The sequence below is a fragment of the Gouania willdenowi genome, chromosome 1 (assembly GCF_900634775.1).
Source record: "Gouania willdenowi chromosome 1, fGouWil2.1, whole genome shotgun sequence".
NCBI lineage: Eukaryota > Metazoa > Chordata > Actinopteri > Blenniiformes > Gobiesocidae > Gouania > Gouania willdenowi.
Window position 1 is genome coordinate 22,416,081 of NC_041044.1, and position 26,076 is coordinate 22,442,156.

General features: G+C 37.5%; 1 protein-coding gene across 1 annotated transcript; it reads left to right on the forward strand.

Annotated features, from left to right (window-relative positions):
* The first annotated feature begins 2,314 nt into the window (after positions 1-2,314).
* dkk2 (dickkopf WNT signaling pathway inhibitor 2) lies at positions 2,315-22,174 on the forward strand. The gene is made up of 4 exons (XM_028449302.1): positions 2,315-2,915; positions 18,385-18,535; positions 18,983-19,114; positions 20,810-22,174. Exons 1-4 carry the CDS (start codon positions 2,736-2,738, stop codon positions 21,058-21,060), a joined length of 714 nt encoding a protein of 237 aa, XP_028305103.1. The 5' UTR covers positions 2,315-2,735; the 3' UTR covers positions 21,061-22,174.
* Positions 22,175-26,076: the final 3,902 nt, after the last annotated feature.

The window sequence follows — 26,076 nt, forward strand, 5'->3', positions numbered from 1 at the left end:
TAGACAGTCATCAAAACTAAAGTAGAAAATGCTTTGTCCTAAGGGTTTACAGACAGTAAGATTCATGCTGTGTTGCTCAGATCTGTCACATCTCATCTGCTGTGGTTCCCACAGACATATCCCCATTCTTCTCAGCACCATGCACCCAACCAGCTTTTTCCTCCCCTCTGGCGCTTCTGCTGTCTGTCATTTTAAGTGTCTCTCCTTTTATTTGCTTGCATGTATTAAAGTGATAAACGTTTTGAAGATGCTAAAGATATGCCAAACCCATCCTGCTTTACTCTGCGTCTTTTCATCATCTCCTCTGGGACTTTTTCATCTGTTTCATCAGCAGTATTAAAGTCAGATAAAATCAAGCTGGGTACCGCCATGTGTTTCATGATGATTTTTTTTTTTACAGGCTATTGTTTTTGTTTAGCATTGCTTACTTGAGCTCAATCTTCCATCTAACCCACAAAAAAAGAACTTAAGCTCCACAGTTATACTGTTATCATATATTCTTATTCTAATAATAATGAGGAAACACTCCATTGATCTTCTCTTTGAGGATGTATTTCTGGTCAAAACATCTGCTCAGTGGCAGGATTTCCAGGTGAATCAGATAACAAGGAATGGCTAAAATAGCATCACCTCTGAGCATCTACAGTTACACCAGACAAGACCAATACTTCCTCCCACTCCCCAGTTCAGTTGGTTGCCCTTTGTCTTCGACAAAAGAGCTTGACACTTTGAATTGGAGTCTGTGATAGATCGCTTTGAGGTTAGAAGCCTTTACCGGTGTCGTGGTTTCATCCCAGCCCAACCAGGCTTCCCAGCTTGAATAGATGGTCCCAACTTATGTGTTCATAGAGCCTGTGTGGGAAAGAGGGGGTTGCTCAATGTTTGTTGAATGTGAAGAGTTGCATGCATGATTAATAAGAAGAAAGTGTTGCTTCAACACATTGACCACGTTATTTATGAGTAGTCTTGAAAGTGAATCACTATTTGAAGAAGGTATTTAAATTTGTGTTTATTTGACCTTATCTTAGTTTTACCAGGTTTGTCTGCACATTTATTATTTTACTGCTTCATAGACATAATTCAGTATTTCATGGCCTTCAAATCAAGGATCAGGTCTTTACCCAAGAGATAAATTCTAAACAATAAACAAATAAATGAGATAAAATAATCAAGAATATCAGGGAAATATTTAAACAAAGTGCAGCACTTCAAAAGTCAAATAAAGAAACATGTATTGTCTTTTTATTCTATAACATTAACTTATTAACATATAATTAACAAATGACTGTCATTTTATTGGAGGCTTTTCTCTCACTAAATGTACTCTATTTTCTTGAATCGGATGTAATTCACAAAGCCTGGATGAATCAAGGCTTAAATGATTGTTTGGTTCAGTCATTCAGCCATTTATTGTGTTACTATCCTGTAAATAGTTGTATGGCTGCAGGTTAATACACCCTGGAAAGGAATCCAGTCTAAAGAAATGTGGCACACCTTTTTCACCATTCCATATGGAGGACCAACTACACAATTAAAAATGAATTAATAAATAGCATTTAGGGCATATATTTAGGTATTAACTAAGTGATTTATTTATTTATCTTTGACATATACTGTGTATATTTAGGTATTGAATGATTTATTCGTTTATGATATATCTGTAGGCATTATTTCATTTATTTATTTGTGGCAGATTGGTTCTCCTTCATTCCTATACTTTTCTAGACCAGAATAGTGTTTGAAAATAGCAAGCAAACAGTGAAGAAGAGGGTTTTTGTTCCTAAAACTCATGAATCATTTAACTTTTTTTTTTCTACTATTGAGGCAGCATGAGGCATGATAAAAAACACGCCATTTCAAGTTCTAGTATTTTATTTTTTATTTTTTTTATTAGATTTTTAAGTTTGAAAAATAAATACAATTTCCTTTGGACAGAGGCAATATTTTATTCATTATAGCGTTTTTGAAGATAATATTTTCAGTGTTGTTTATCCACCTCGAAGCCAGAAAAAGTGATCTCCTGTTTGGAAATAGTCATTCATTCAGATTTAAATGTAAATGTCAAAATAAATAAAAAATAAAATAAAATAAAATAAAATGCCTAAATGATTCTGGGGAAAGAAGTAGTTAAAGTTGACTGACAAAAAACACTATGTTTTCTAGGAACTATGACTTCTTTCTCCCAGGCAATGCCTCGCAGTAAACGGGTCAAGCGCTTGGTTAAAACACAGTGTTTAATTTAATAGGCTTTTCCCAGCGGGGCTCCTGGTGCCGGTGTGCAGCGCAGAGCAGAGCAGTCAGTGAACAGTCTTTGTCAGCTGTGTCTGTGGATGGGGGCGGAGGAAGCAAACTCATTAGAATCCTATAAAAAGAAAGTATCCCAGATCATAAAAGAGCCGAGTGCAGGACTAAGTGTTCACTCACAGCCACAGACAAGGACAGAGTGGGACTCCCAGTGCAGCTTCTGGTCTATCACACCATCAGCATTCATTCTATCACTGGTTCCTGCGAGGAAAGGCTGCTGCTTTCTGTGGGTTTTATGGTCTGATCTGAGGAGCATCATCACCGGGCACAGGAGAGCTTGGCGCACCGACAAACAAACCAGGGCGCACGAATTGCGCTCAGAAAAAACTCCAACAAAAGCCACTTTTTTTGTGCCAAATATTTTATCCTCCAACAAGTGTCAGATCTTTTTTTTTTTTTAATTATTATTCAGCGGTGTTTTTTCAACAAGGATGCTTGTGTGCATTTGGAGATGTTGTGTTGTGGTGCTCCTGGTCGCTGCGCTGAGGACTGGAGAGTCCCAGGAGGTGCGCCCCAAGGCCAACTCCATCAAACCGGCTTCGGAGGATACACCGGCTGCTGTGGCCAACCGCTCTGCCCCTGTCCCCAAAAAACACAGCATACTCTCACAGGTAAAACCATTTTTCCCCCTTTAATAATCACATTTTATGATTCATTTATTTCCTTTCATTTTTGGCTTATACTTCACGATCTCCAATCCCGAGCGCGCATGTGACTGGTGGAATAGTTAAAAGGAGAAAGCTCGATGGAGGATCGGACCTCTCATAAACTCTAATTGGCTCTCCAACCTGACGCCACAGCGCGCACTTCCACACTAAATCATAGATGGCGAGCAGAAAGAAATGGGAGAGAAAGTGAACACTTTGGGTAATTTTCTGTCTGGGTCTTAGTGTCATTAAAGCGGTCCAGACGCTTGCTGGGATTATGAGATTCTGTGGGGGCCTCTGGGGGACACTCTCAGCGACCACTTTATACTCACTCAAAAAGTGATCAACTCCTGCTGTTTCAACAAAGTGCTGTTCTCCCACAGTCTGACAGCGAGCGTGTCTGATCAAAGAAACCTGACTATATATATATATATATATATATCTGATCATTCAAGGGAAATCACATTAAAAAGTATCCTTTACACTTTTTCATATGATATTTCTCTATTTTTATTCCTATTTACAGTTTATATAGCATCTATTATTGTATTGCTTATTTTATCTTCATTGCACTATTTTTTTGGGTGTCTTGGGTTTCCTGTGTGTTGCCTTCTGTTGTCTTTTTTATTGCACTTTACCTGTTCTGAGCTATAATGACAGTACATTTCCCTATAGGGATTAATAAAGCTACTCTACTCTGCAGAAAGAGTTAAACATGCCACAAACAGATAAACTTTAAATGTAAGTATACAAAATCATCATTCAGATAATTCATCTTCTCCCTGCACTCACTATACCCATACCAATTTAAGCATCATCTTTACCCCATTGGCTCATTTCCCTCTCATTGATCTTCTTTCACCTGTTATTTATTTATTTTTTTTTTGCCTCATCAGATGTCTGTATTATGACTTGCACCATGAGGTATAGGCCTGTATATGTGCAGCGCTGAGAGCTCAGAGAATATGGTGGAAAAGCCCCCTTTCGCTCCCATGCGAGTGTGGAGATCTAACCTCAAGCTGCTTTGCCAGACCTCAGTTTAAACGCCTGCTTGCGTCTGTGCCAATGCAATAATGTGAGGAGTGGACTGAGGGAAAGCCGCATGAGCACACAGAGACCAACAAATTGCCACGAAAGAAGAAAATGTCAGGTTCAATAGAAGATGACTAATAAGAGTTTTGATGTGGGTGTGTGTTTTGGCTGCCAGGAGTTGTTCCACAGCTGTAAAGGAACAGCCGCAGTCTAACTCACTGTATCAATATGTGGTCCATAGATGATGGTAGCCACGCTTTTCCAACATGGTGGGTGTCTCTGCATACGGTCGCAGTTTATGAGCTCAGCCGACTCACTTTGTACGCGGTTTGTCGTAGTTTAGGAGCATTTAAATAAGTTGGACCTGTTGTCATAGATACCCAATAGTGCCATAGGTGGGACGATATATCAGGTGAGAAGATATCACGAGATATATCGTCAATGGTGCAAGTGGCATCACAATATTGTGAATGCCTTGGTGATATGTCATTTTTTTTACAATTTAAATGGTTTAAAAAATGTTTATGTTAATGTTGACTTTATATTTTATATTCACTTGAGTTGCAAAAAGTCATATATGTGTACGCTCAATTCAAATCTGCTAATTCTTCAAACTTCTTCTTTTTTTTGTATTTTTTTTTCCTTTCCAAAAGTATTGTCTCGTATCACTACCCTGAGTCCAGTATCGTATATCGTCTCAACTTGTGAACTTTAAATATCGTTCCACCCTAAAGCATTTTACCCGCAGTTGCTCTCGGAGAGATTCTCAAAAATGTTTTCACTCACATGCATTTATGAAATCAATTATATTTTATTGGGGTTTTGGTGAATATTTGGAAAATATTTATTCAACAGCTTAAATTACTCCTCTGGCACATGCAAAGCTGTAGGAAACAGTGCTCGTGTATCTCACACCTATCCCCAAGTTGTGGTACTTTGGTTGGTTGGCAGGTCTGGAGATAGTTTGTGAATGATTGTGCGTAATATGAGTGAAAAGTGCTGCAATATTTCATTTCTCAAAAGTGTTGCAGATCTATTGATTCACAGCCAGTTGTAATGTCATTATATCACCCAATTCTTTTCCACGGTGTGAGGCAGTTTTTTGCGGTTTTAAAACCTCTCTCACGTAAATGAAACAGTCCTGGTAAATATCACTTTTTTTACTTTTTAATGTGGCGAATTAGGAGAAAGGGGGTAACCATTCATTCCAACCATCCAGGCAAGGAGCTCACTGGGTGTAATTTGGTGATCCATTCTAGTAGAAGTGTTGGATCGAGGCTTCTGACAACTTAATATGCTTTATTTCCTCTATAGCTGCTGACAGATTTTGGCGACATGTGTGACAGTAATCATATTCAAACCTGGGCGACGATTTGCTCTGACGGAGTAGTGCAGCGCTGAGTGATATACTGAACTCTCACTCTTTTCACATCAGCTGGATTGGGGGGAAATCTTCAAAGCCTCGTGGACAACTGGCGGTCTGGGGGCCACATGCGGCACTCGCTGTAAGATTATGCAGCCCCCGAATTAAACGCATGAAATTACTTTTAAAAAACCCAAAAAAATACACTAGAACTGTGGTTCTCGAACCTTTTTGGCTCAAGTACCCTTTGTTTGAATACAACATTTTGCTCAGAATACTATGAAAAAACAACTTAATGCCTAATGATGGAATGAACACATTTTAAAGAATCTCATTTTAAAAAAAAGTGGAATGAAAAGTATTTAGTGTCTTATGAATGGATTTATTTCTACAGTTTTCATCATTTCCGGTCATCTCCCACCTGGTGTGAGACCAAGACTGACCCTTGTATTTTCAGTTCATGTTCCATCATCGTTCCATCGTGATGATGGAACATTTTAACTAAAAATAAACATCATAAAACCCTATATTTTAATGTTTTCATTTGTTAATTTTCCTCTCTCTTTCTCTCAAGTACCCCCTGTAGGGCCATCACGTACCCCTAGGAATATATGTACCCCCATTTGAGAAACACTGCATGAGACAACACAAATACACAAAATGGTAGCAAAACCACAACAAATATACACAAAAATGACGATTAAAAACACAAAATGATTTAAAAGAAATACACAAAATACCCATAACACACAAATTGATGACAAAACAACTAAAAAATAGTGACGGGAACCTAAACAAAATGACTTAGAAAAACACACAATACGACCAAATAAAAAAAAATGCACTGGGCAACACCGCAAATGCACAAAATGTGAGAAAATGACAAAAAATGACATCAAAATAAAACGCACACTTAAAAACAACAACAAAATGACCATGAAAACACACAAAACCATTTGTTCTCCTGCATTATTGCATAGATTGTTCATTATTCTAAATGCTGACATGGATCAGACAATCACAGGCCCCAGCTGTGATAACAGTTGACCACGTCTGTTCTAAGAGTCAGCCAGTGCTTTGTGGGTTCTCTGTTGGTTCTTGGGAGTGGAACCAGCAGATAGCAGACTATGTGTAGGCATTTATTCAGTATGTATATGTAAACCACCAGCAGCAGTCAGTCATTCAGCCTGAACTTGTAGCTTAGCGTAATTCAACACAGGGAATACGTAACAAGCAATTTGTGGGGGCACGGCCTATAAAAGTAGAAGCTTGTCTGTCTCAGCCCTGCATGCTCCCCGACCTAAAATGACTGTCTAGTGACCGTAATGAGCTGAGAAAGCGCGAGACAAGGCAGGGAGAGGTGTGACTGCTTGTTAGCGCTCTGCTCAGTTTATGCTTCAGTCTGCCATCCTGTGGCTTTTCCAGTCTGTGGGTCCCTTGGGTGCTGTGTGGCCCTTTCACTGGAGCATTAGGTTGTTGCGTGGGGACGGCCTGTTCTGTAATTGGACCTGTTAATGAGAGAGGAGATGCCTGCACCTCTCCTTCCACGGGATTACCGGGACATCTTTTATGGCAATTACCACAAGGAGCTTTTCTCCCTTTCCTCTGACAGTCTTTGAAGAGTGCATTGGTGTACAGTGACTGTATGCCTTTCGTCCTGTCCCCTGATTAGCAACAAGACAGAATGTATACTTAACTTAAGAAAGGTCTAGTTTTTGGAGACTGTGGATTGTAGTGCTCAAAGGGACATAGTTATAAACACATGTGTTTTTAGTGATGAAAGACGCCAGGCAGTGTTTAGAGACATGGTTTGTACGAGTGACTTGTGCGCAGTCATCCCTATGTTATCTGATACCGGCTGTCTGTGCTTTCAGGCCATATGAAGTTTGTTTATTCTGTGACATCGTTTATTTGACTCTTTAAGGCCCCTGCCACTCATTAACACCATTCACAGCTTCAGCTTAAGAGCTTTATTTCTGAAGGTCATGAGCAATCTAGAGAAAACGTGGACACTCCTTAATCTCTGGCACTATTTTGTATCTTCATTTCATACAATCAAGAATTGACATACTGTAAATATAACTTGCATATCTTTTTCCCGTTCCCAGCCATCACTGAATGGCATAAATCGGAGTTTTATTGGTGTTTTCATTCTGGCCAACATTAGTAATTCCAGCCAGTTCTTAGTTGTTTTTGGGGAATAAACTGCATTGTACAATATTTAAAAATACATTTTGTAGATTGTGTAATAATAGTCACAAAAATAGCAACAAGTGCACTCATCATTCACACTTTAAAGGCTCCGTTAATAGTGACACAGTAGGTCTAACTGTAAAGCCACCTCCGAAACTATTGATTAATCGCACAAGCGATCCGGATGAAACAGCTGAGTCAAATTAAATAAAGATTGGTCAATTTTTTTTTTTTTTTACATTTCAACAATGATGAGGGATATGGATTTTTTTTTTATTGCTGAAACTGATCCAAAATCTGTCTATTGATCCATATCCTCTCCAAAATGTATTGGAATCTTCCATGGCATAAGGTAGTTGATTAATTTTTGACTGAACCTTGCTAACAGACAAACAAACAAATAAATAAATGCCAAAATATTACCCCCTTGCCGGAGGTGACAACAAAAATATTGTTTTCAGAAATAGCATTGCTATTGATGTGTGTGGGAATACTGCTTTTAAGTTTCCTCAGGTGAAAGTGAAAGTCATGACTTTTCTGTGTCGTTAATTCATCTGTTATACTGTAAATCAGTGGTTCCCAAACAGGGGTACATGTACCCCAAGGGGTACAGCAGCACATCGTATGGGCTACTCTGAAAGATTTAACAATTCATTTAAAAATAATCAGGAAATGTTCCCAGTTGCTTTTTATTTATTTATTTATTTATTACAAATTCACCACAAACTAATAGTAATATTGCTCAATAAAATACTATATCTTCTTGTAATTTATGGAAACAGAATAATTTTATGCTGTAGTGGCCATTTTATCACTCTTCTGACAATAGGAGACAATAATCAGCTACATTTTATATAGCAGACTGCATTTACTTTGTATTGAACTAATTGCATTGGTATTTTGTAAAATAAATTCCACTTTAAATTCCATTTATTGATTGGAATTTGTAGATTAGGGGTTTCGGAGAGCTCGCTGTTCCACAAATGAAAAGGCATATGAAATTATAACCACTGCTGTAAAGGAATGTGACCTTTACTCCATGGCAACGAAGGGTTGTCTGTGGTTATTTTTTTAATCTGTTGTTAAATCCAAAAATCACTTATTGCTACAAACTAAACTTTTTATTTGTTTATTTTTATTTTTTGGCATTGCAGATTAATAATATGAAATTGTATCACTGCAGTGGAATGACTGTATCGTGGTAAATAGGGGATCCAAAGAGTAGCGGAAGAGGGTTCAAAGCCCTGTATATCCTGTAGTAAATCCCTTGTAGATTGTTGCTCCCGCACATTTCAGGTTTTTCTTCAAAGCCACTGTGCTTTACCAGCACGAGAGCAACACGAGACAGAGCCGGGGGCTTCCCTTATGGCTTTCTATCTGTCTCATCCTTTATTGTCTCACCAGCATACCAAGAGAGGCTGCAGAGTGCACGGTTCTTAGCCCACTTCCTGTGCAGGATCCAGGACTATGCTTTTATGTGCAAAGGTTGTCTGGGGGGAGAAAAATAGGGGAGCTGCAGAAAACAGATACGAGATGAATAAGATGCATCCAAATGAAGCGCACTACCTTAGAAGTTTCAAATGAGGTGCTTTAAACATGACAAGATAAGGTGAGATTATCAGATGGGATTTCGGGTTTGGCCTTGAATAATTGGGGTTCAAAGGGCTGGCCTGCCCTTGCTGGGATTGCAGATGTGAATCTAATATTTTTGTCTCCATCTGTCTTTACTGCAGGCGACTGGAATTAATCCAATCTTGCTGGACAGAGAAATAGATAGGAATCAGCACAGGTAGTTACTTCAGCATGTGCCTTCAACCCGGCTGACTTCAGATTCAGATAACAGCCCATTTTTCCCACCAATAAAAAAAAAAAAAATCATTTTTTTTTTTTCGTTCTTTTTAAAATATGCTACAACCAGCGTAACACATTCCTAGCTTTAAGCTCAACATATACATCATTTTCTTTCAAAAACAGTAACTAAATGCAAAAACCTATTTTGAACACTGGAAAGAGCCAGCAACATAAACTTCAGTCAAATTAATATATTTTTATATTAATGCCTCTTTCGCTCTTCATGAGCCAGCATATTTTCATTTCATCCATTTAAAGTTAAAAATGTTGAATGGACACAATCTGCAGTTGTAAATAGAATTTATTGCTACACCTTCCACGATCAGTTTGTGTAAGGGTGGAAAATAAAGAATTGAAATGTTAAAAAAAAAAGTTAAAAATTTACAAATAGTTGTAGTTGCTCCTACTGTTTAACACCTTTTAGAAAAAAACTTGTAAAAAATATATATATATTTTTCTTGGAGTTGTTCACCCTCGACCACTAAATACCGATACTGAAATTGCAGTTTTATTACAAAGTTGTTCCATGATATTTTTTCTTAGACCATTAAGGAACACAGCTGTGTTAATTTCATCAACATGTTAAATATTAGCATTTAGAGTCTGTCACAATGATGGATGATCCCGCTCTTCAATATTTCGGCTCGTTTTTCTCAGGCTCTCTATTGCTCCATGTGCTTCCAGCCTGAGAAAAGAAAGCCTGCATGGCCATCGTCCAAAAAGCCTAATCTTGTTCATTTTCTCAAGCTCTAGCTCATGAGCTATAAGTGCTGAGATATTGATATTGTTGATAGTTGATTTAAACATGTGTTGCACATTCCTGTTTGGACTGACTCCCATTCTTTAAGACACGGCCACCCTTCTATCCTGACCTCTGTGGCGTAAGTGGAGTTTGTTGTTGTGTTGTTTTTTTTTTGTGGCGATGATGAATTCCCTGCGATTGAAGTGTCTTCTATAGTCGCTGGCTCAATGGCTGTTCCATGTTTGTCAGTGGTTTGCCACAATGGTTCAGACCAGTCATTGCTGGGCCAGCTGAGCGTGGATGCGGTGCCGGTGGTAGCGTGCAAGATGGCCATGTTGTTCTAATGGTGGTCGACAGCGCACTTCATTTAAATAATTTCAATTTATGTTTGAATGAATCTGTTTGTATGATCAGAGCAGATATATTTAGCAGAACTCGAAGTCTTCCCCTTCAGCATGCACTGATGTAATGTATTTTTCCTGCAGCTGTGCGTGTGGAGTTTGGTACAAAACTCTTTTTTTTTGTTTGTTTTCTTCAGCAATACTGACATTGTTGCTCAACTTCTAATAGGGTTTTCATGATCAAATTTTGAGGGAATTTGGACTGTAGAGTAAAAAAAATATTTACATGTTTGGTGCTTTTTTCAAACTTGAAAAATTCTATTTTTGATATAAGTAAAGGTGCCTCAGTGAGTGTTTGTTTTCCTCCCTTACGACCAAGATTCAAGTCCTGGCTGCAGAATGAAGGGTATTAGCATAAACGTCTGTTGAAATCTATTGTGCAAACTGCAACGACTTCCAATATCTCCAAAAATGGGATAATGACTCTTTGACTCTCCTTCAAGGGAACAACTTTTGCAATTTGTTTTGCACAGAGCTGGTTAGCTTTCTTATTTTCTAACAAAATAAAACACTACATTATTTATTAAGGTCTGTATTTGTCCATTGACATTAAAAAAAATAAATAAATAAATAAAAATGTTTCATGAAGTCAGTGTTTAAAACCAAACGACTTGGTTTTCGTCCCAAGGACAAAATACTTTAACTCATTTTCTCCATTAAAAGTGGGGAAAGGAGTGACCACAGACTGTAATTTAAAGAAAACAAAAAAAAAAAAACCTACATCATATTTTCTCTCAAGGCCGCAGTGGCGCCGGACCAAGCAGATTGCCTAAGGCAGTGTTTTTCAACCACTGTGCCGCGGCACACTAGTGTGCCGCGAGAGATCGTCAGGTGTGCCGTGGGAAATTATCCAATTTCACCTAATTGGTCTAAAAAAAAATTTTGAAAACATATTAATTATTATCTGCAAATAATATACCATTGTCGAGTGTCCGTGCTGCAGTAGTGACTAAAGGTGCGTGCACACCGAACGCGACGGAAGCGATGCCGTTGCCTTAAATCGTCCCTGATCGGTAGTTTGCACATAGTGGTGCTTTTTTGTCAGTCCATCATTTCATCGCTCCAGCGACGCGATCACTAGGGAGCTGTGTGTGTGTGTGTGTGTGTGTGTGTGTGTGTGTGTGTGTGTGTGTGTGTGTGTGTGTGTGTGGCCCCGGTAACAGGGTAGAGACAGAGAGAGAGAGAGTGTTGATGACGTCTTTTTTTTCCCTTCTTGCTCCGCTTCTACGGTTAAATGATCAACTTAACGGAGATATTAAAGGATGACTTCACTCAGAATGTGTTTGATCAGTAGTTACTGTGGTTTTAAAGAAATTTACCGCTTTAATTTTGAACCTGATACTTTGAGGAAGTAGAACAGCCTCCGCTGCAGCCGTCAGCACTGAAGCGGGAGCGGGAGGGAGGGGCTGCTGCCTCCGCTCTACAGACAGTGGAGGACGGGAGATATCGCTTCACGTCGCTTAAAAAGTTAAAATTTTTCAACTTTGATCATGCAAGTCGCGTCGCTGAGGGGGGGATAAATTGACGTTGCGTCATTTACATTGATTTTTAATGTAATCGCATCGCTTCAGTCACTTCAGTCGCGTTCGGTGTGAACCCACCTTGAGAGCGTAATCATGTAAAACTCTTCCATAACACTAGATGGCAGCAGGTAGCGAATTGCATTGTCCGTTGAGACAAGAGAATTAGTGAGGCATGAAAGTGACAGCTGGCGGTAAAAGCATTGTGGGTAAGCGAAACTACGGTGACAGTGATGGAGAAGTTTTTGAAGAGGAAAAATACCAATTCCGAACTGGGCCCTGGACAAAATTCGGACCCAGAAGAAGGCCCTAGTATGAGTGGAGGAAAGAAAGCAAAGACGGTGAGCTCGAGGCAATACAGCGAGAGTTATGTTTCATTTGGATTTACTTCCACCGGGGATGCAACGACACCGATCCCGTTGTGCTTGGTGTGTGGCGAGAAGCTATCCAACGGTGCTATGGTATAATTTTGGACAGAATTAGAGTTTGCAAAACACTTTGACGTTTTCTACTACCTTTAAGACCACATTGTTGTTTCATTTGTTATGTTCAAGCTGTATTTTTGAAGTGGACATGTTAAGTGCACTTTTTATTTGAAAGAAGAAATACAAATGATGATAAAGTCCTTTATTCTTTGTGTTTATTTGATTCCTATTCAAGACACTTTGATGAGAATGGCTATATTGTTAATATAGGCTACAGAGTATCATTTTTTAACATGTTTGGCTGGTGGTGTGCCTCGGGATTTTTTCAATGAAAAAAATGTGCCTTGGCTCAAAAAAGGTTGAAAAACACTGGCCTAAGGCTCAAATGTTAAGGATTTAACAAGAGCGGGGAAGCCCGTTTCAATGTCGATTGGAATAATATACCAAGATATCTCTCCTGAACTATTTTTAAATGTTGCTCTGATATTTACTGTTTTTACTTTTAAAGGGGCAGTATTGTGGAAAAAAAAAACTTTATATAATATATTTTTCTACAGTGATATACATCCATTTAGTCTCATTCAGAGAGCTAAAGTTGAAAACGTTCTGTTTCCTCCCTCCCTTGTTATTTCACATTTTGTAAAAAGTCAGCTCCAGATGGGCAGCTCCTTCTGACAATACTGGCTCCTCCTCCCTTTTAAGAATGTGAGCTCTTCCCTCTCAAACTAGCTCACAGCTAAAACAAACATTGCGGTTTAATATAGAATATATATTGTACTTTATTGTCATATATGTAACGTTACACTAAATGTGTTCTCTGCATTTAACCCCTCCCAGAGGAGCAGTGGGCAGCAACGGTGTAACGGAGCAGTTCCGTTTTTAGTACCCGTTATATTGCATTGTATCACCTTTGACTTGATCTAATGTTTTTGTGACACAATACTATGCAGCGGTTGGACAAAGCAAATGATTATCACCTTAAATGCACTATTCCTGTAGTTAATAGAGATGAGGAGGGGAAAAAAGTGACTTAGCAGCTTAACACTGAGTGTTTGAAGCAGCTGAATGACTCTGCTGCTGCTGTGATAAACACAGACCCTGAAGCGCTGATACGTACTCACAATCACAATAGCCGTTTAAATACTTTTACTGTAATGTGCAGTTTTTTTTGGCTGAAAACAATAACAACAGTGTGTGGATAGCAAAAGAAAATAGCTTTGGTGATCACTGATCTTCCTCGGAAGAGTGAGGCATGAAGTCTGTGTCTATAGACACGCCCACTCATGAATATGCATGAAGGCCCCAAAACAGCCTGTTTATAGAAATGTCATGAAATGAACTTTTCAGACGGCTAAAATTCCAGAAAACAGGCGAGTTTGGGAAAATAAACCTCAAATACTATGTTGTTGGGGTTCTTAGAACAAATGGAGATGGGTGAAAAATAGCATAATACTGGACCTTTAACACATATAAAGAGAGCCTGAAAAGTCTCAATGTAATACCATAATTTATTGTTTACAACTAGATCAATGTTTTAAATATATTCAACTTGCATTGTCAAGAATGACTAATAAATTGAATTACACATCAAGTATAGGTATTATAGTGGTTAGGCTGCTTCTATGACTGCGGCATTCACATAGAAGATTCCACTGTGTGGTGAATGATACACTGTGTGGTTATAGCTCTTAATGTATGTTTATTTTTATTTATAAATGAAGGGTTCTTACATGGGTCTTGTTTTAAAGTAACTTTTGCAAGGTTGTTGCTTTCTAGGACTACATTAACCACAGTTGTGTGTATACCGGCCGTGCTGGTTTATACTGATACAGCCCAAAATCTTGTCAGGTTTTGACGGAGTAGGAGTTCATCTTTATTTTTAGAAGTTAAAGATTAAAAATATACACACTGTACACTGATACAATAATCAAGCTGGACTCCCAGTTTAAAAAAATGTAATAAAAATTGGGTGTGGAGGGGATGATATTAAACAATTACTACATTATTCAAACTTTCTTTATTGTTTTATTGAGTCACAACAACACTGTACAGCGATACAAATCAGCAATATGGTGTCAGATAAACAAGGGGGATCTTTGAAGCTGCTTGTGATTATAAATCCATAATGGTTCAATACATCGAATTGGTTAGAAATGGTGCTTACAAGTTTGTTTTGATCTCCACTCGAAACACTTATGATAATTGACATTGTTGGAAAGGTTTTGCGCATTGCATTGTGGGATATGGAGTCCCATAGATGGATGCAAATATGTTTTTTTCATTTAATTTTCACTGTAATTTCTGTTTTTTTCTCCAAAAACTCTGCCAAAGTGACTATCCCAACATATTTCTAGTGTTTTCACGTACTGAGAGTCGTGGTATAACAATAGACAATATTTATTTTGGGGTATAGACTCAAAGATCCAAATAGGTCTGAAACTGAATGTCCCATGGAGTGAGGTGATATCACGTGGTGAACAAAGTAGTACAAATATGGTGTCTCCATTGAATCATTATGCGTCCATCTACGGGACTCTACATCCCACAATGCAATGCAAGAAACCTTTGAGATACGTCAACAATTGGAGTGTTTACAGTGGAGATAAAAACAAACTTTTGAGAGTCAATTTCAACCTTTTACACCTTTTATTTCATTTTAATCTATGAGGCCTACCCTAAGTCTTTATTTGATTAAAAATGATTGTCGGTAGTAGCTTTAATATCCAACAAAAGAAGGATTATTTTATGCTTTCTTACTGCTTCCAGCTTCAACTTAGCTGTTGTATCTGTTAGATTGCTGCATTTTAAAGCAAGTGGTGCATCTATTGTAGAAACTGCTTTGCCTCCTTGCAGTCTCCACAATGAATTATGTGTCTTACTGAATAAAAGGAGGAGATAACACATTAGTGTATTATCCCAAGATGTTTCACGGGCCAATAAATGGAGACTGTTTTACAACTCGCCCTGCTGAGAAGTTTGACAGGATCATAGAGGCTTAGCGAACAGAGAATCCTGCTGCCAGTTTATAACTTAATCTCCGGAGATGTCATCATTGAGGGAGTGGGTTACAAATTAAACCCTTGACTCCTGTATTCACGTCTGAGAAACAATTTTTGATAACTGTACTTCAACAAGTGAAATACCTAAAGGGTGGTCCAGGTCATAGTGCTTTCAGCCACAACATATGATTGAATCCACCCTTGTAAGTACAATAAGTAAAAGAGGGTTGAAACTCTAATTTTCTTCAACCTTGCATCCTGGTGTTTGTTTCAGGCTTTCTAGAGCAGAATGCAGGCCAATAAAAGGCCATCTCACCACTGCATGTTATGTCTGGCACCTTCCCAGGCATATGCTCCAATAAACGGTACAGTTTATGGATGTTGGGAAGAACTGTCTGTACTGTTGATTTAAAAGCCCATCACTGAAATTATACTCTTTAACTACAGTTACTGGGCTAAGTGGTTACTTGTGCAAAACAGTTTTTTTTCTCTCTACATTTACTGGATAAATATATGAAGAGTTCATTTGAAAAAAACAGAAACTGCATGTTAATAATTTTTCAGAGAATTTTGAGTTTTCTCATGATTTAGTTTGGGTTATATGAGTGTAATCACGGTTGAGTGCCTTTTGAAAGGTGATATCCTCTCCTTGGTCAAAGCCACTCTACTGTGCTATTACCAGAGGTGTAAAGAGTACTGATATACCCTACTCAAGTAGAAGTACTGTTACTTCATTGAAATTGTACTAGTACAAGTACAAGTAAGTCATACATAAAACATTCAAGTACAAGTAAAAAGTAGCTCAACTAAATAGTACTCAAAGTCAAAGTTGCTAGTTGCTGTACTTTCACCCCTCATATTTATTTGTGGTAATAAATCTTGCCATGGTTCCCTTGCATACAGTACACATCTCATGTATAAACTTAAAAAGGAAGAGACCAAATCTTGCACAATTCGCAAAATGGGGGCCAACAACTACAGCGACAACTGTAGTATGCAGTTATTAACAACCAGTGACGTGCAGTCAGAAGTAGGGTAGGCAGTGCCTAGCCAAGGATGAATTGATATTTTGATTATTTGTTTTAATTATTATAATTTATTTTTCAATTTCCGATAGCCTACAGTACGTATAAGTTTGAAAGTGTCAGCATGTTGTGCTTTTCATAGCCCAAATGACTAAACACCGCTATTTCCTGGTACGGCAGAGACGCTGCACAAGTCTCACTCCGCTGTAAAGCCATTTACGTAAAAATAACCGTGCTATGCTAAATGCTATATGTACGTTCACAGTGCATTAGTGAATTGATCCAGCTGCATGTTCTCCAGCGAGTGGGCAGGATTATAACACTGCAGGCAGAATGACAGCGCTAGAGACGGTAAAGAAACGTTCTTTTGAGGAAAAAACGACAGCTTTTGAAAGATGGGAGCCCAACACCTGATCTAGCAGACCTTCAGCAAAGGAAGGTCAGAAAATTGTTCATACTTTCCACTGTGAATAGTACAAAAGGAAGGATTGGCTTTGTGGATGCGCCTCGTTGAACCGACTGTTCTGAGTTGTTGTTGTTGTTGTCATTTTCTCCGTGTTTCTGTGTTTCCAACACAAACAACAGATGCACTGCCGTGTAATGAGATATATCTTGTTGGGAGAGTATGGAGGCTACTAATAAATAAATGTTTAAGTTTCTTTAATGGTGTTTTATGATCTCCCTTTCACGTATGAACTTGTCATTGGTGTCAACATTGGTGGTCTCTATTTGCAATGCCCTGCCTACCCTACCCTAGTGCTATCAGCACGTCACTGTTAACAACTATCATGTTACTATCAATATTTATTTCAGTCGACATGCTCCTGAAGCATACAAGTCTCCCAATCTATATTAACAGGCTTTGTTACCACTTACCAGTGTCAATAGCTACTATCTTATTAGCCTTGGGTCACCTGTAGGTTCGGCTAGCTAGCTAGCTAATGTTACAGTTCCCCATTAGCTGTGGTAACGCTCTTATAGCTTAAGGAGGATACAAACATTATAATATAAGAAAACTCACCCAGCAGTGCAGGAGCATGACTAGTCCACAAGGTTGTGCTCATTGCATTTGAGGTAGAGATCGTGGCGTGTTTCTCCTTTCGCCATTTACCGGTATGCTTTCATTTCAATAGTTGTAATGTTCCCTTCGTTATTCATTTTTAATATTTTGAATGTATCCCTCCATAGCATATTGTACACCATTTTGCCTGGAGCTGGAGGATATTGCGCAGGTATTGCTCCAAAAAGAATCACTAACACTCACCGGTAGACTTCTCCCAGCCATTACAGACGAGACCAACTCAGGAACTTGACGGACATCGCAAAAGTAAATGCGGGGGCGGGGCTTTTGCGAAAGGTCAATTGGAACTTAATTTGTTTTCCACAAAGTTTGTGAAAATGTACAATTTTTTTTTAGATAAAATAACACCAATTAATTCAATTCAAAGCAAACTAATTCTCAGGCTCTAAGTATAGCTACATTTATGAACTCTGAACCTGAGAAAATAACCTCTATTCAATGCTGTCTTGGCACGGTGCATTAAGATTAATCTGGTTGGTCTTTACTTCTTTTAAAACATACTTAAGTACAAGTAAAATTACTGATCTTCAAATTATAAATAAATATCCTCAAAAATGTACATGTACCCATGAATGCAACTCAATTACGGTAATGTGAGTACTTGTAATTCATTCCTTTCACCTCTGGATATTATTTAACTTTAATCTGAACTAAATCATGCAAAAAAAAAAAAGCATTTGTATGCTTTTGCAAAATAACTCTTTATACGGTATATATTTACACAGTTAATGAAAAAACCTCTCAGTCTCTCTTCAAATATTCATACAGATTGAGAGTGACTTATTATTATTTTTTTTACAGGTTTATCCATGCAGCAATGACAAAGAGTGTAGCATCGGCAGCTACTGCCACAGCCCTCAACAGGCACCTTCTCGCTGCCTCACCTGCCGCAGGAGGAAGAAGCGTTGTCATCGAGATGCCATGTGCTGCCCTGGGAACCGCTGCAGTAATTGTACGTATCCACACCCACATTTTTTTTACTTTTTGTTAAACTTTCCCTGCAGGACATGAGTTGAAAATTGAATTTCTTGTCTTATGCAAATGCTCTGGAAAAAATGACTTGTTTGAGGTCGCTGAACAAAGAGCGCCCAAGCATCTAGCCCAAAGTCTTAGTGACAGAGCCAATACATTTAAATAATGCTAACCACATGCGCTCAGAAAGAATCCCGGATAGATGACTGTATTAAATTGGGGCCCTGAGGTTGGGAAGCGACGGTCACATGTCGTTGTGTACTTTCAGTCACAGACAGAATGCCATGAATAGAGGTCGATTAAAAACTGCTTTTCGTTCAAACCAGCATCATTGACAGACTTTAGCAACATTTGAAAAATAATTACCATCTTCAGTTTAAAATGTTGAATTTTAAAGTGTTTAGAGTTTTTCCTGTTGTTGTTGCAGACATCTGCACCCCTATTTCGGAGAGTGTTCTCTCACCTCACATTTCAGCCTTGGATGATCATAATAAACTTTCCACCAAAGATCACGGCTGGAGAAAGAGTGGGAAGGCACACGCTAAGCATTCTCTCAAAGGTAACACTTCACTTTGTTTAATGTTGTATTTTAACTCTGTGAGGCTTAGAGTCAACACGTAATTTCATAGGAATTATAATGCGTTGTAAGGTTTAAGATGTCTTGAAGAATAACTGTCTCTCAACCTAATAACTGTTGTCTTTATTCAGTTTCACTCCATAAACTTGGTCTGAATGACTGAGTTTTTGTCTTTACTCACTGTGTGTCACAAACATTCAGGGTTAGGATTGTCAGTCCACAAACTATGTTGATAATTGTTGCTCTGCTTGTGCGTCTCTCCCTGTGAGACCAAACCACTGCATAGAAGCCCAGAAAAAAAATATAAATCCATGCTACTTTTTTCTGCTCCTGCATCTATATAATGCCCCATAAAGCCCACCGCTGACAGAACACATTGTTTGATACCCAAGTGAAAACCACAAATCACAAGCTTGGCACAATCACAGCCCATAACACAGTCAGCCCCATGCTGAGAGTTCATGACACCTGATTTAGGTTCATGAAAATGCTTATTCACAAAGTAATGTGTTTTAATAAATGTTTTATGAGACACTAAATTAACTAAACATTCGAATGCACTCAATGCAAAACTAGAATCAGAGAGAAAATAATGTGGTTAAGAAAAACAACTTTAATTTAGGACATTTTTTTAAGTCTTTTTTATAGCAAATTACAACATACTAGCCTTAGAAAGGTCAGAGTTAGAGGGAAAAAGGACAATGTACATTTTGAACTATACGTGAATTGTTTTTAAGAAAACTATCAATAATGTTTTTAGGCATACTAACCAAATAAAATATATTTCAGACATATTTTCAAATAAAAAAATAATTAAAGTTCCAGTGTAAAAATGCTAGAAGGCTCCCGTTAATCACAGTTTGGGTTAATCGTGAAATTAAAACAAAAGTGATGTTTAAAAACATAAATAATTCTCAATTTAGATGCAGCAGCCATTAAACCACTAAGTTAGGGCTACATTAGTATCAGAAATAAACTATTCTACTCATCGTACACTTGCTTTGCTAGGTACAATGCAGCTAACATATTTAGAATTTTGTAAAGGTCAATATGTCTCTAATATGTCTCTAGCTGGGTTTCATTACAGATTTTTGCAAAATAAAAGTGATTTGTCGACAAAGTATAACATGTTTCTATCAAAGGTAGTTTTCGATCAGGAGCCTCGTAACTCCTGTGAGACTTTGCCACAGGAAGCCAAACGCTCCAAACCTCCTTATAACACTCTGCATTCCTTTGTTGTTTCACGCCTAATGTGGCAGTAATAATTTATAAGAATAATGTTTAGAAATGTCCCGGTCTCCTCCTCTGTCCACACGTACCGCGCCATGTTTTCTTGGAGGGAATTAGTCATGTGACCAGGTACGTCACGTTCTGTGACGTGTATTTGCGGAAAAAGTGTTTCTATAGCGCCTTTGCGACACATTTTGGTATCGAAACGTCTGAAAAACCTCCTCATTAAAGCGTAAAAAGTTTTTGTGTTTAATTCAGGTGTTTCCATTACCAGTTTTTATTGCACTATTTAGATTTTGCGCATTTCCAATTGTAATAAAAACACGGCTAATATGTCATATACATACATAAATGTATATTTTTATAGTTTCGCCAATCTACGAATGACAATCTGAAATGCGGTTTCCACTGGTTCATTAAACAAAGTATCTTGTCTCCCTCTGTCAGGGCACGATGGTGACCCTTGCCTGCGATCATCTGACTGTTCGGAGGGCTACTGCTGCGCGCGTCATTTCTGGACCAAAATCTGCAAACCGGTGCTCAGGCAGGGAGAGGTTTGCACCAAACAAAGGAAGAAAGGCTCTCACGGCCTAGAAATCTTCCAGCGCTGCGACTGCGCTAAAGGCCTCTCGTGCAAGGTGTGGAAAGACGCCACGTCCTCGTCCAAGTCCAGACTTCACATGTGCCAGAAGATCTGAAGCGGAGGCGGCAGCTGTCATTGTAGTGGCTTTTATCTCCGTTTTCCAGGAAGAGTTGTCTGCATTGAAACGCAGTATAAGACAGAGACGGACAAGAGACAAAACAGATTGGGTTCAAGAGCGCTCTTGGGCTTGATGAAGAGCAAGTGGGAATGCTTTAAATGGGATTGCTGTGAGTGGTCCATCCTTGCACCCATATAAACCTAACCTTACACATAAACACAAACAAGCGTACATGTAGCCACCTCACAGCTATGAAAAGAGCATGTGCTGTGTTTGTTTACAACACACTTTCTAATGACGTTACCAGAGCTAGCGAGATATCCAGTAGTTTCAGTGATGTTTTTAAGCTTACTTAGAGGCAACTGTCTTTTATTAAAGTACAGCTTATATTATTATAAAACAGAGAGAATATTTCTTCATAAGCCATATCTTTGTTGAATGTTTTATTGTGTACCACATGTAAGTTTATCTGCTTCTCTTTGTTGCATCTATTTTGTCCACATTTTTGCTCCAAACTTGAGGAGTTCATCTACAGCCATTTACAGTCAGTAATAATGTCCAGATGCTATGCTATATAGGACATGCATTAACACTCACTTCTATACAAATCTTGAATACTGTCTAACCAAAGAATGACATTGCGTTTGCGTTGGTATGATGAGTTTCATGTGGGACAATAGCTCCTTGCTCTTTTTATAGTCGCACAACGGGAGATAAAGCATTGTGCTTGTTTGATCTGTTAAATACAGCTGTAATCTATTTTCATACAAATGCGTGGGTTAAATCTGTGTGCACTGGGCCTTCTGCGCTCCTCAGCAGACTCACTGGTTATTATACCAGACTGAGAATGGCTCTGCTTTTCATATAAACAAAGACTCAAAGATAGCGCAGACTGACGACGAGATATAGTTACAAATTCTCTTTTTAGTTAGCATCGTCAAAGTGAATTCATGGAGATTTTTTTTAAAGATTTCATCTCTTCTCATAATACATGTGGGTTTGTACTTTATGGGTTGCTGATTGTAAAGTTGCGCATGCCAAAATAAACAGCAACTTTTCGCAACATTTAGCAACAAACTACGTTTAAAAAACACGTATGAATTTTTTTTATGTTACTTTTGACCAGATTTGCAGCAATATTTCTGAAATTTGTGATTTTTTTGTTTTCTCGTAAAAATACAATGTCAATGTAAAATCTAAATGGCAAATCTAAATCTAAATGTGAAATGTAAATCTAAATGTCACGTAAATATTTAGATATTTTTGCAAATTTACCGGAAGTATCAAAATAAAAGCTAATTCCAGTGAATTTGCATATTAACCAAATATTTAACTAATATGACATTTAGATTTAACATTTAAATTCAACATTTAGATTTACATTTATGTTTAGATTTAACTTTTAGCATTTAACATTGACATTATATTTTTACGATTTTTCACAAAAGTAACATTTAAAAAATGCACATAGGTTTTTTAAACTTAGTTTGTTGCTAAACGTTGCAAAAAGTTGCTGTTAATTTTAGCCTGCGCAACTTTAATCGGCACTACATTGTACTTGTACCAGATAAGGATCAGGTCTTTTCCCTCTGTAACTCCCTTAAATGATAAATCTTTACATACAAATTTACTGCTACCACCTTTTGCCTTTTTTTGCTTGAAGTTTTCAGAACAACAATATATATTTTGTAACCATGAAAAAAATCAATAAGCTCCTATATTGTAAATAGACTGGAATCAAAGAAATGTATTTAAGAATCATTGTATATCATGTACATATAATAACATATGGATCCTAAAGGTCACTACAAAACAATTTAGAGAAGACGTGTATTAATAAAATAAAGAGCCATGGTAGTAGATTGGGAGCAATGATGCTGTGTGTATAGATAGGATGGGAAAAGGCGTAGATAGATTCAAAGTGAATGTGTTGAAGAAAATAGCTCCTCAAAGAAAGGACGACGGCGTTTCAGACGAATTTGTGTAAATGGTGTATAAATGGTGTCAAGATTTATATCCCACTAAATATTGCTTGTGTGAATAATTTGCATTGATTTCTTTTGTCTACCTACAAGTTATAGATGAATAAAAGAATGTATTTTGTATTCATTGTTATGGCTTTAGTTGAAATATTATGATATGAAAATAAAGTGTGTTCGGGGCTTGACACAAGCCACACTGCATTTTTAATAGAATTATGAGTTTTGTATTCAATATGACATTATGACACCACAGGTCAGGGGTGCTCAAGTCCAGTCCTGGAGAGCACCTGTCCTGCATGTTTTAGATCATGCTGCTCTACAGAAAGACTGATCACGAGCTAATCTTCCATCTAAAAACATGCAGGATAGCGGCTCTTCAGGACCAGACTCAGGCACCGCTGCTGTAGATCATTACTAGGGGTGGGACGAGATGCAAAGTTCACAAAACCATGCAACAGACAACACAGGGCTCACAATAATGATACGGTAAGATATTTTTGAAAAGGAAAAAAGACATATCAGATCAGATTCAAAAGTAATCCTGATTTTATTTCACTAACTCTGGGCATACATTCTTACTTTGGTTATGAACTTTTCAACTATAGTGAATAGAAAATATAAAATTAACAATAACATGTATATATATATATATATATATATATATATATATATATATATATATATATATATATATATATATATATATATTCCTCCTATTTAATGTGCATAATGTGCCTTTCTGCAAATAAAACACACAAACAGATACTTGTTAATCCCAAATTAAAACAAAATCATACATCATGAAGTATGGACATGTTCTTTTTATTAGCATGTCTATATACGGTATATAATTTCTTTGTCATTTTCAATTAAAATGATTAAACTCTGATAAAGTTACCAATAAAGTTATAAAAAGAAAAAAAAAGATTAATACAGATGTTAGGAAAGTAAAAGTTGATAACAACTGAAAAGAGCTAGCAAGCTAAACTCACATGGCAGTCTTGCTTCACAAACATAGAATGTGCATTTTAAAAGAAAAGTGTTTGGATTCTACGTGTAGGTGTGCTCTTCTTCTGTATGGATGTTTGTCCGACAGCAACTCACATTTCCTCTCATTGATCAAAGTTTGGAGACTTAACTTTGTCCATCAGCGAACATGTGTCTCTCTCTAAAATGTCATGATCAATCAGATCAGATCAAATCCCCTTCCAACGGTGAACTGGCCCCTTAAGGCTGTACATACATAAATGTACGTTGTCCAACAGCTCCACGTGATCATCAAGTTTCCTAATGATACAGTGTTTTTATGTCTTATTACTGTATCATTAACATTGGGCATTTTTTACACTTGTTGATTTCAACCAAAATACTGTCTTACCTTGGCCACCAGTAACATCCCAGTCACTACAGAGTAACATTCTGTCAGACATTTGCAGGTCCTTAAGATGGGCCAGAAAGTTTAAGGATTACAGCTCCTCCCCATTAGACACATCAGCCATATTTCACAATACGACGTGTAGAATAATCCTTTACACATTAGTGCAAATAGCATGATGTTATTATTTGTAAATATGTTATTATTTGTACAGATTATGTGTAACTGTTTGTTTGTTTGTTACTCTGCTTTTTTCTCTTTACACCGCTACAGTACCATACTGTTGTCAAACATATGTAATAAAAGCCATTTTGCTTATTTGGGAAGCAACTATTGATATGACTGAAATTTTATGTGACAATGGATTAAGAAAAAGTTGCCCTGCAAACATACAATACACATCTAATTTGAATAATTTGAAATGATACTTGATATAATTTAAAAGAAGAAGGGATAATAAAGAATAAAGAAATAAAGTTGACGATAAGAAGAGGGTTAAAGGATGACGTTTAAAGAAATCTGAATACTGCCTGTATTCAGATGTCTTCAGATGCTATGCACAATAAAGTTTTTATGAAAAATCTGCATGACTACACAGTCAGTAATAAAAGTCATGATAAAATCAAAATTTATATTTCACAGTCATTTTGCAGCCAGGCGAATTCTGAATGTTAAAGTATTATTAAAACCACAAACAGTCCGTGCCTGCATTTCAAGGTTCCCATGAGCACAAATAGAAGTTTATAAAGCCATTAGAAGCTCATGCTTTACAGATGGAATACTTTTTTTTTTTAATTTACTGTCAATATAGGAAGGGTTGTAGTGCATGTTAACAGCTCAAAATATGAATTGAAAGATTTTCAGACCTTGAAACAAGATCGCAACACACATGGATATGTTTCTGAGCTTTAAACTTTGAATACAAGCTTGCAAAAACATAGAAAAACACTGATGTACAAATCTGTAACAGGAAAAGCCACCACCACCCTCAGCGCTCTCAAAGCCAATCCCCTAATCAATGCAATGGCATGCTTTTAGGAAAATCTGACCATAACTTAATCTAAACTATGGTAATCAGAGCCCATGCTCTCATTCCCCTTTTACTGTAGTATGTCACTAGTTGGTTGGCACACTCCAAATAATATTTCAGCCTTTTTTTTTTTTTTTTGAAGACTTGGTAATAAAGTGGGTTAGTGCCACAAAGCTTAATCTGACTGATGCTTTCCAGCACTACCACCGCATCTCCATTACCTTTGGAAATGCGCAAAATCTAACTAGCCCAATAAAACTGGTAATGGAAACACCTGAATTTCGGAAAGACAAATGTCACTAAAAAGTTTTTACGCTTTCATGAGGAGGTTTTTCAGACGTTTCTATATTTAAATATATTGCAAAAGAGCAATGGAAACACTGACCACCTCCCTCCGAGAAAACATGGTGCGATACGCAGTGTTGGGAACGTTACTTTAAAAAAGTAATTAGTTATAGTTACTCACTACTTATTCCAAAAAGTAACTGAGTTAGTAACTGATATACTCTATGATAAAAGTAACTCATTACCAAGGAAAGTAACTATTTGCGTTACCGTTAATAAAAAAAAAAAAAAAGTTGCTCAATGTCAAAGAATTCAGATTTTTTAGATGCGTGTGTCTTGAG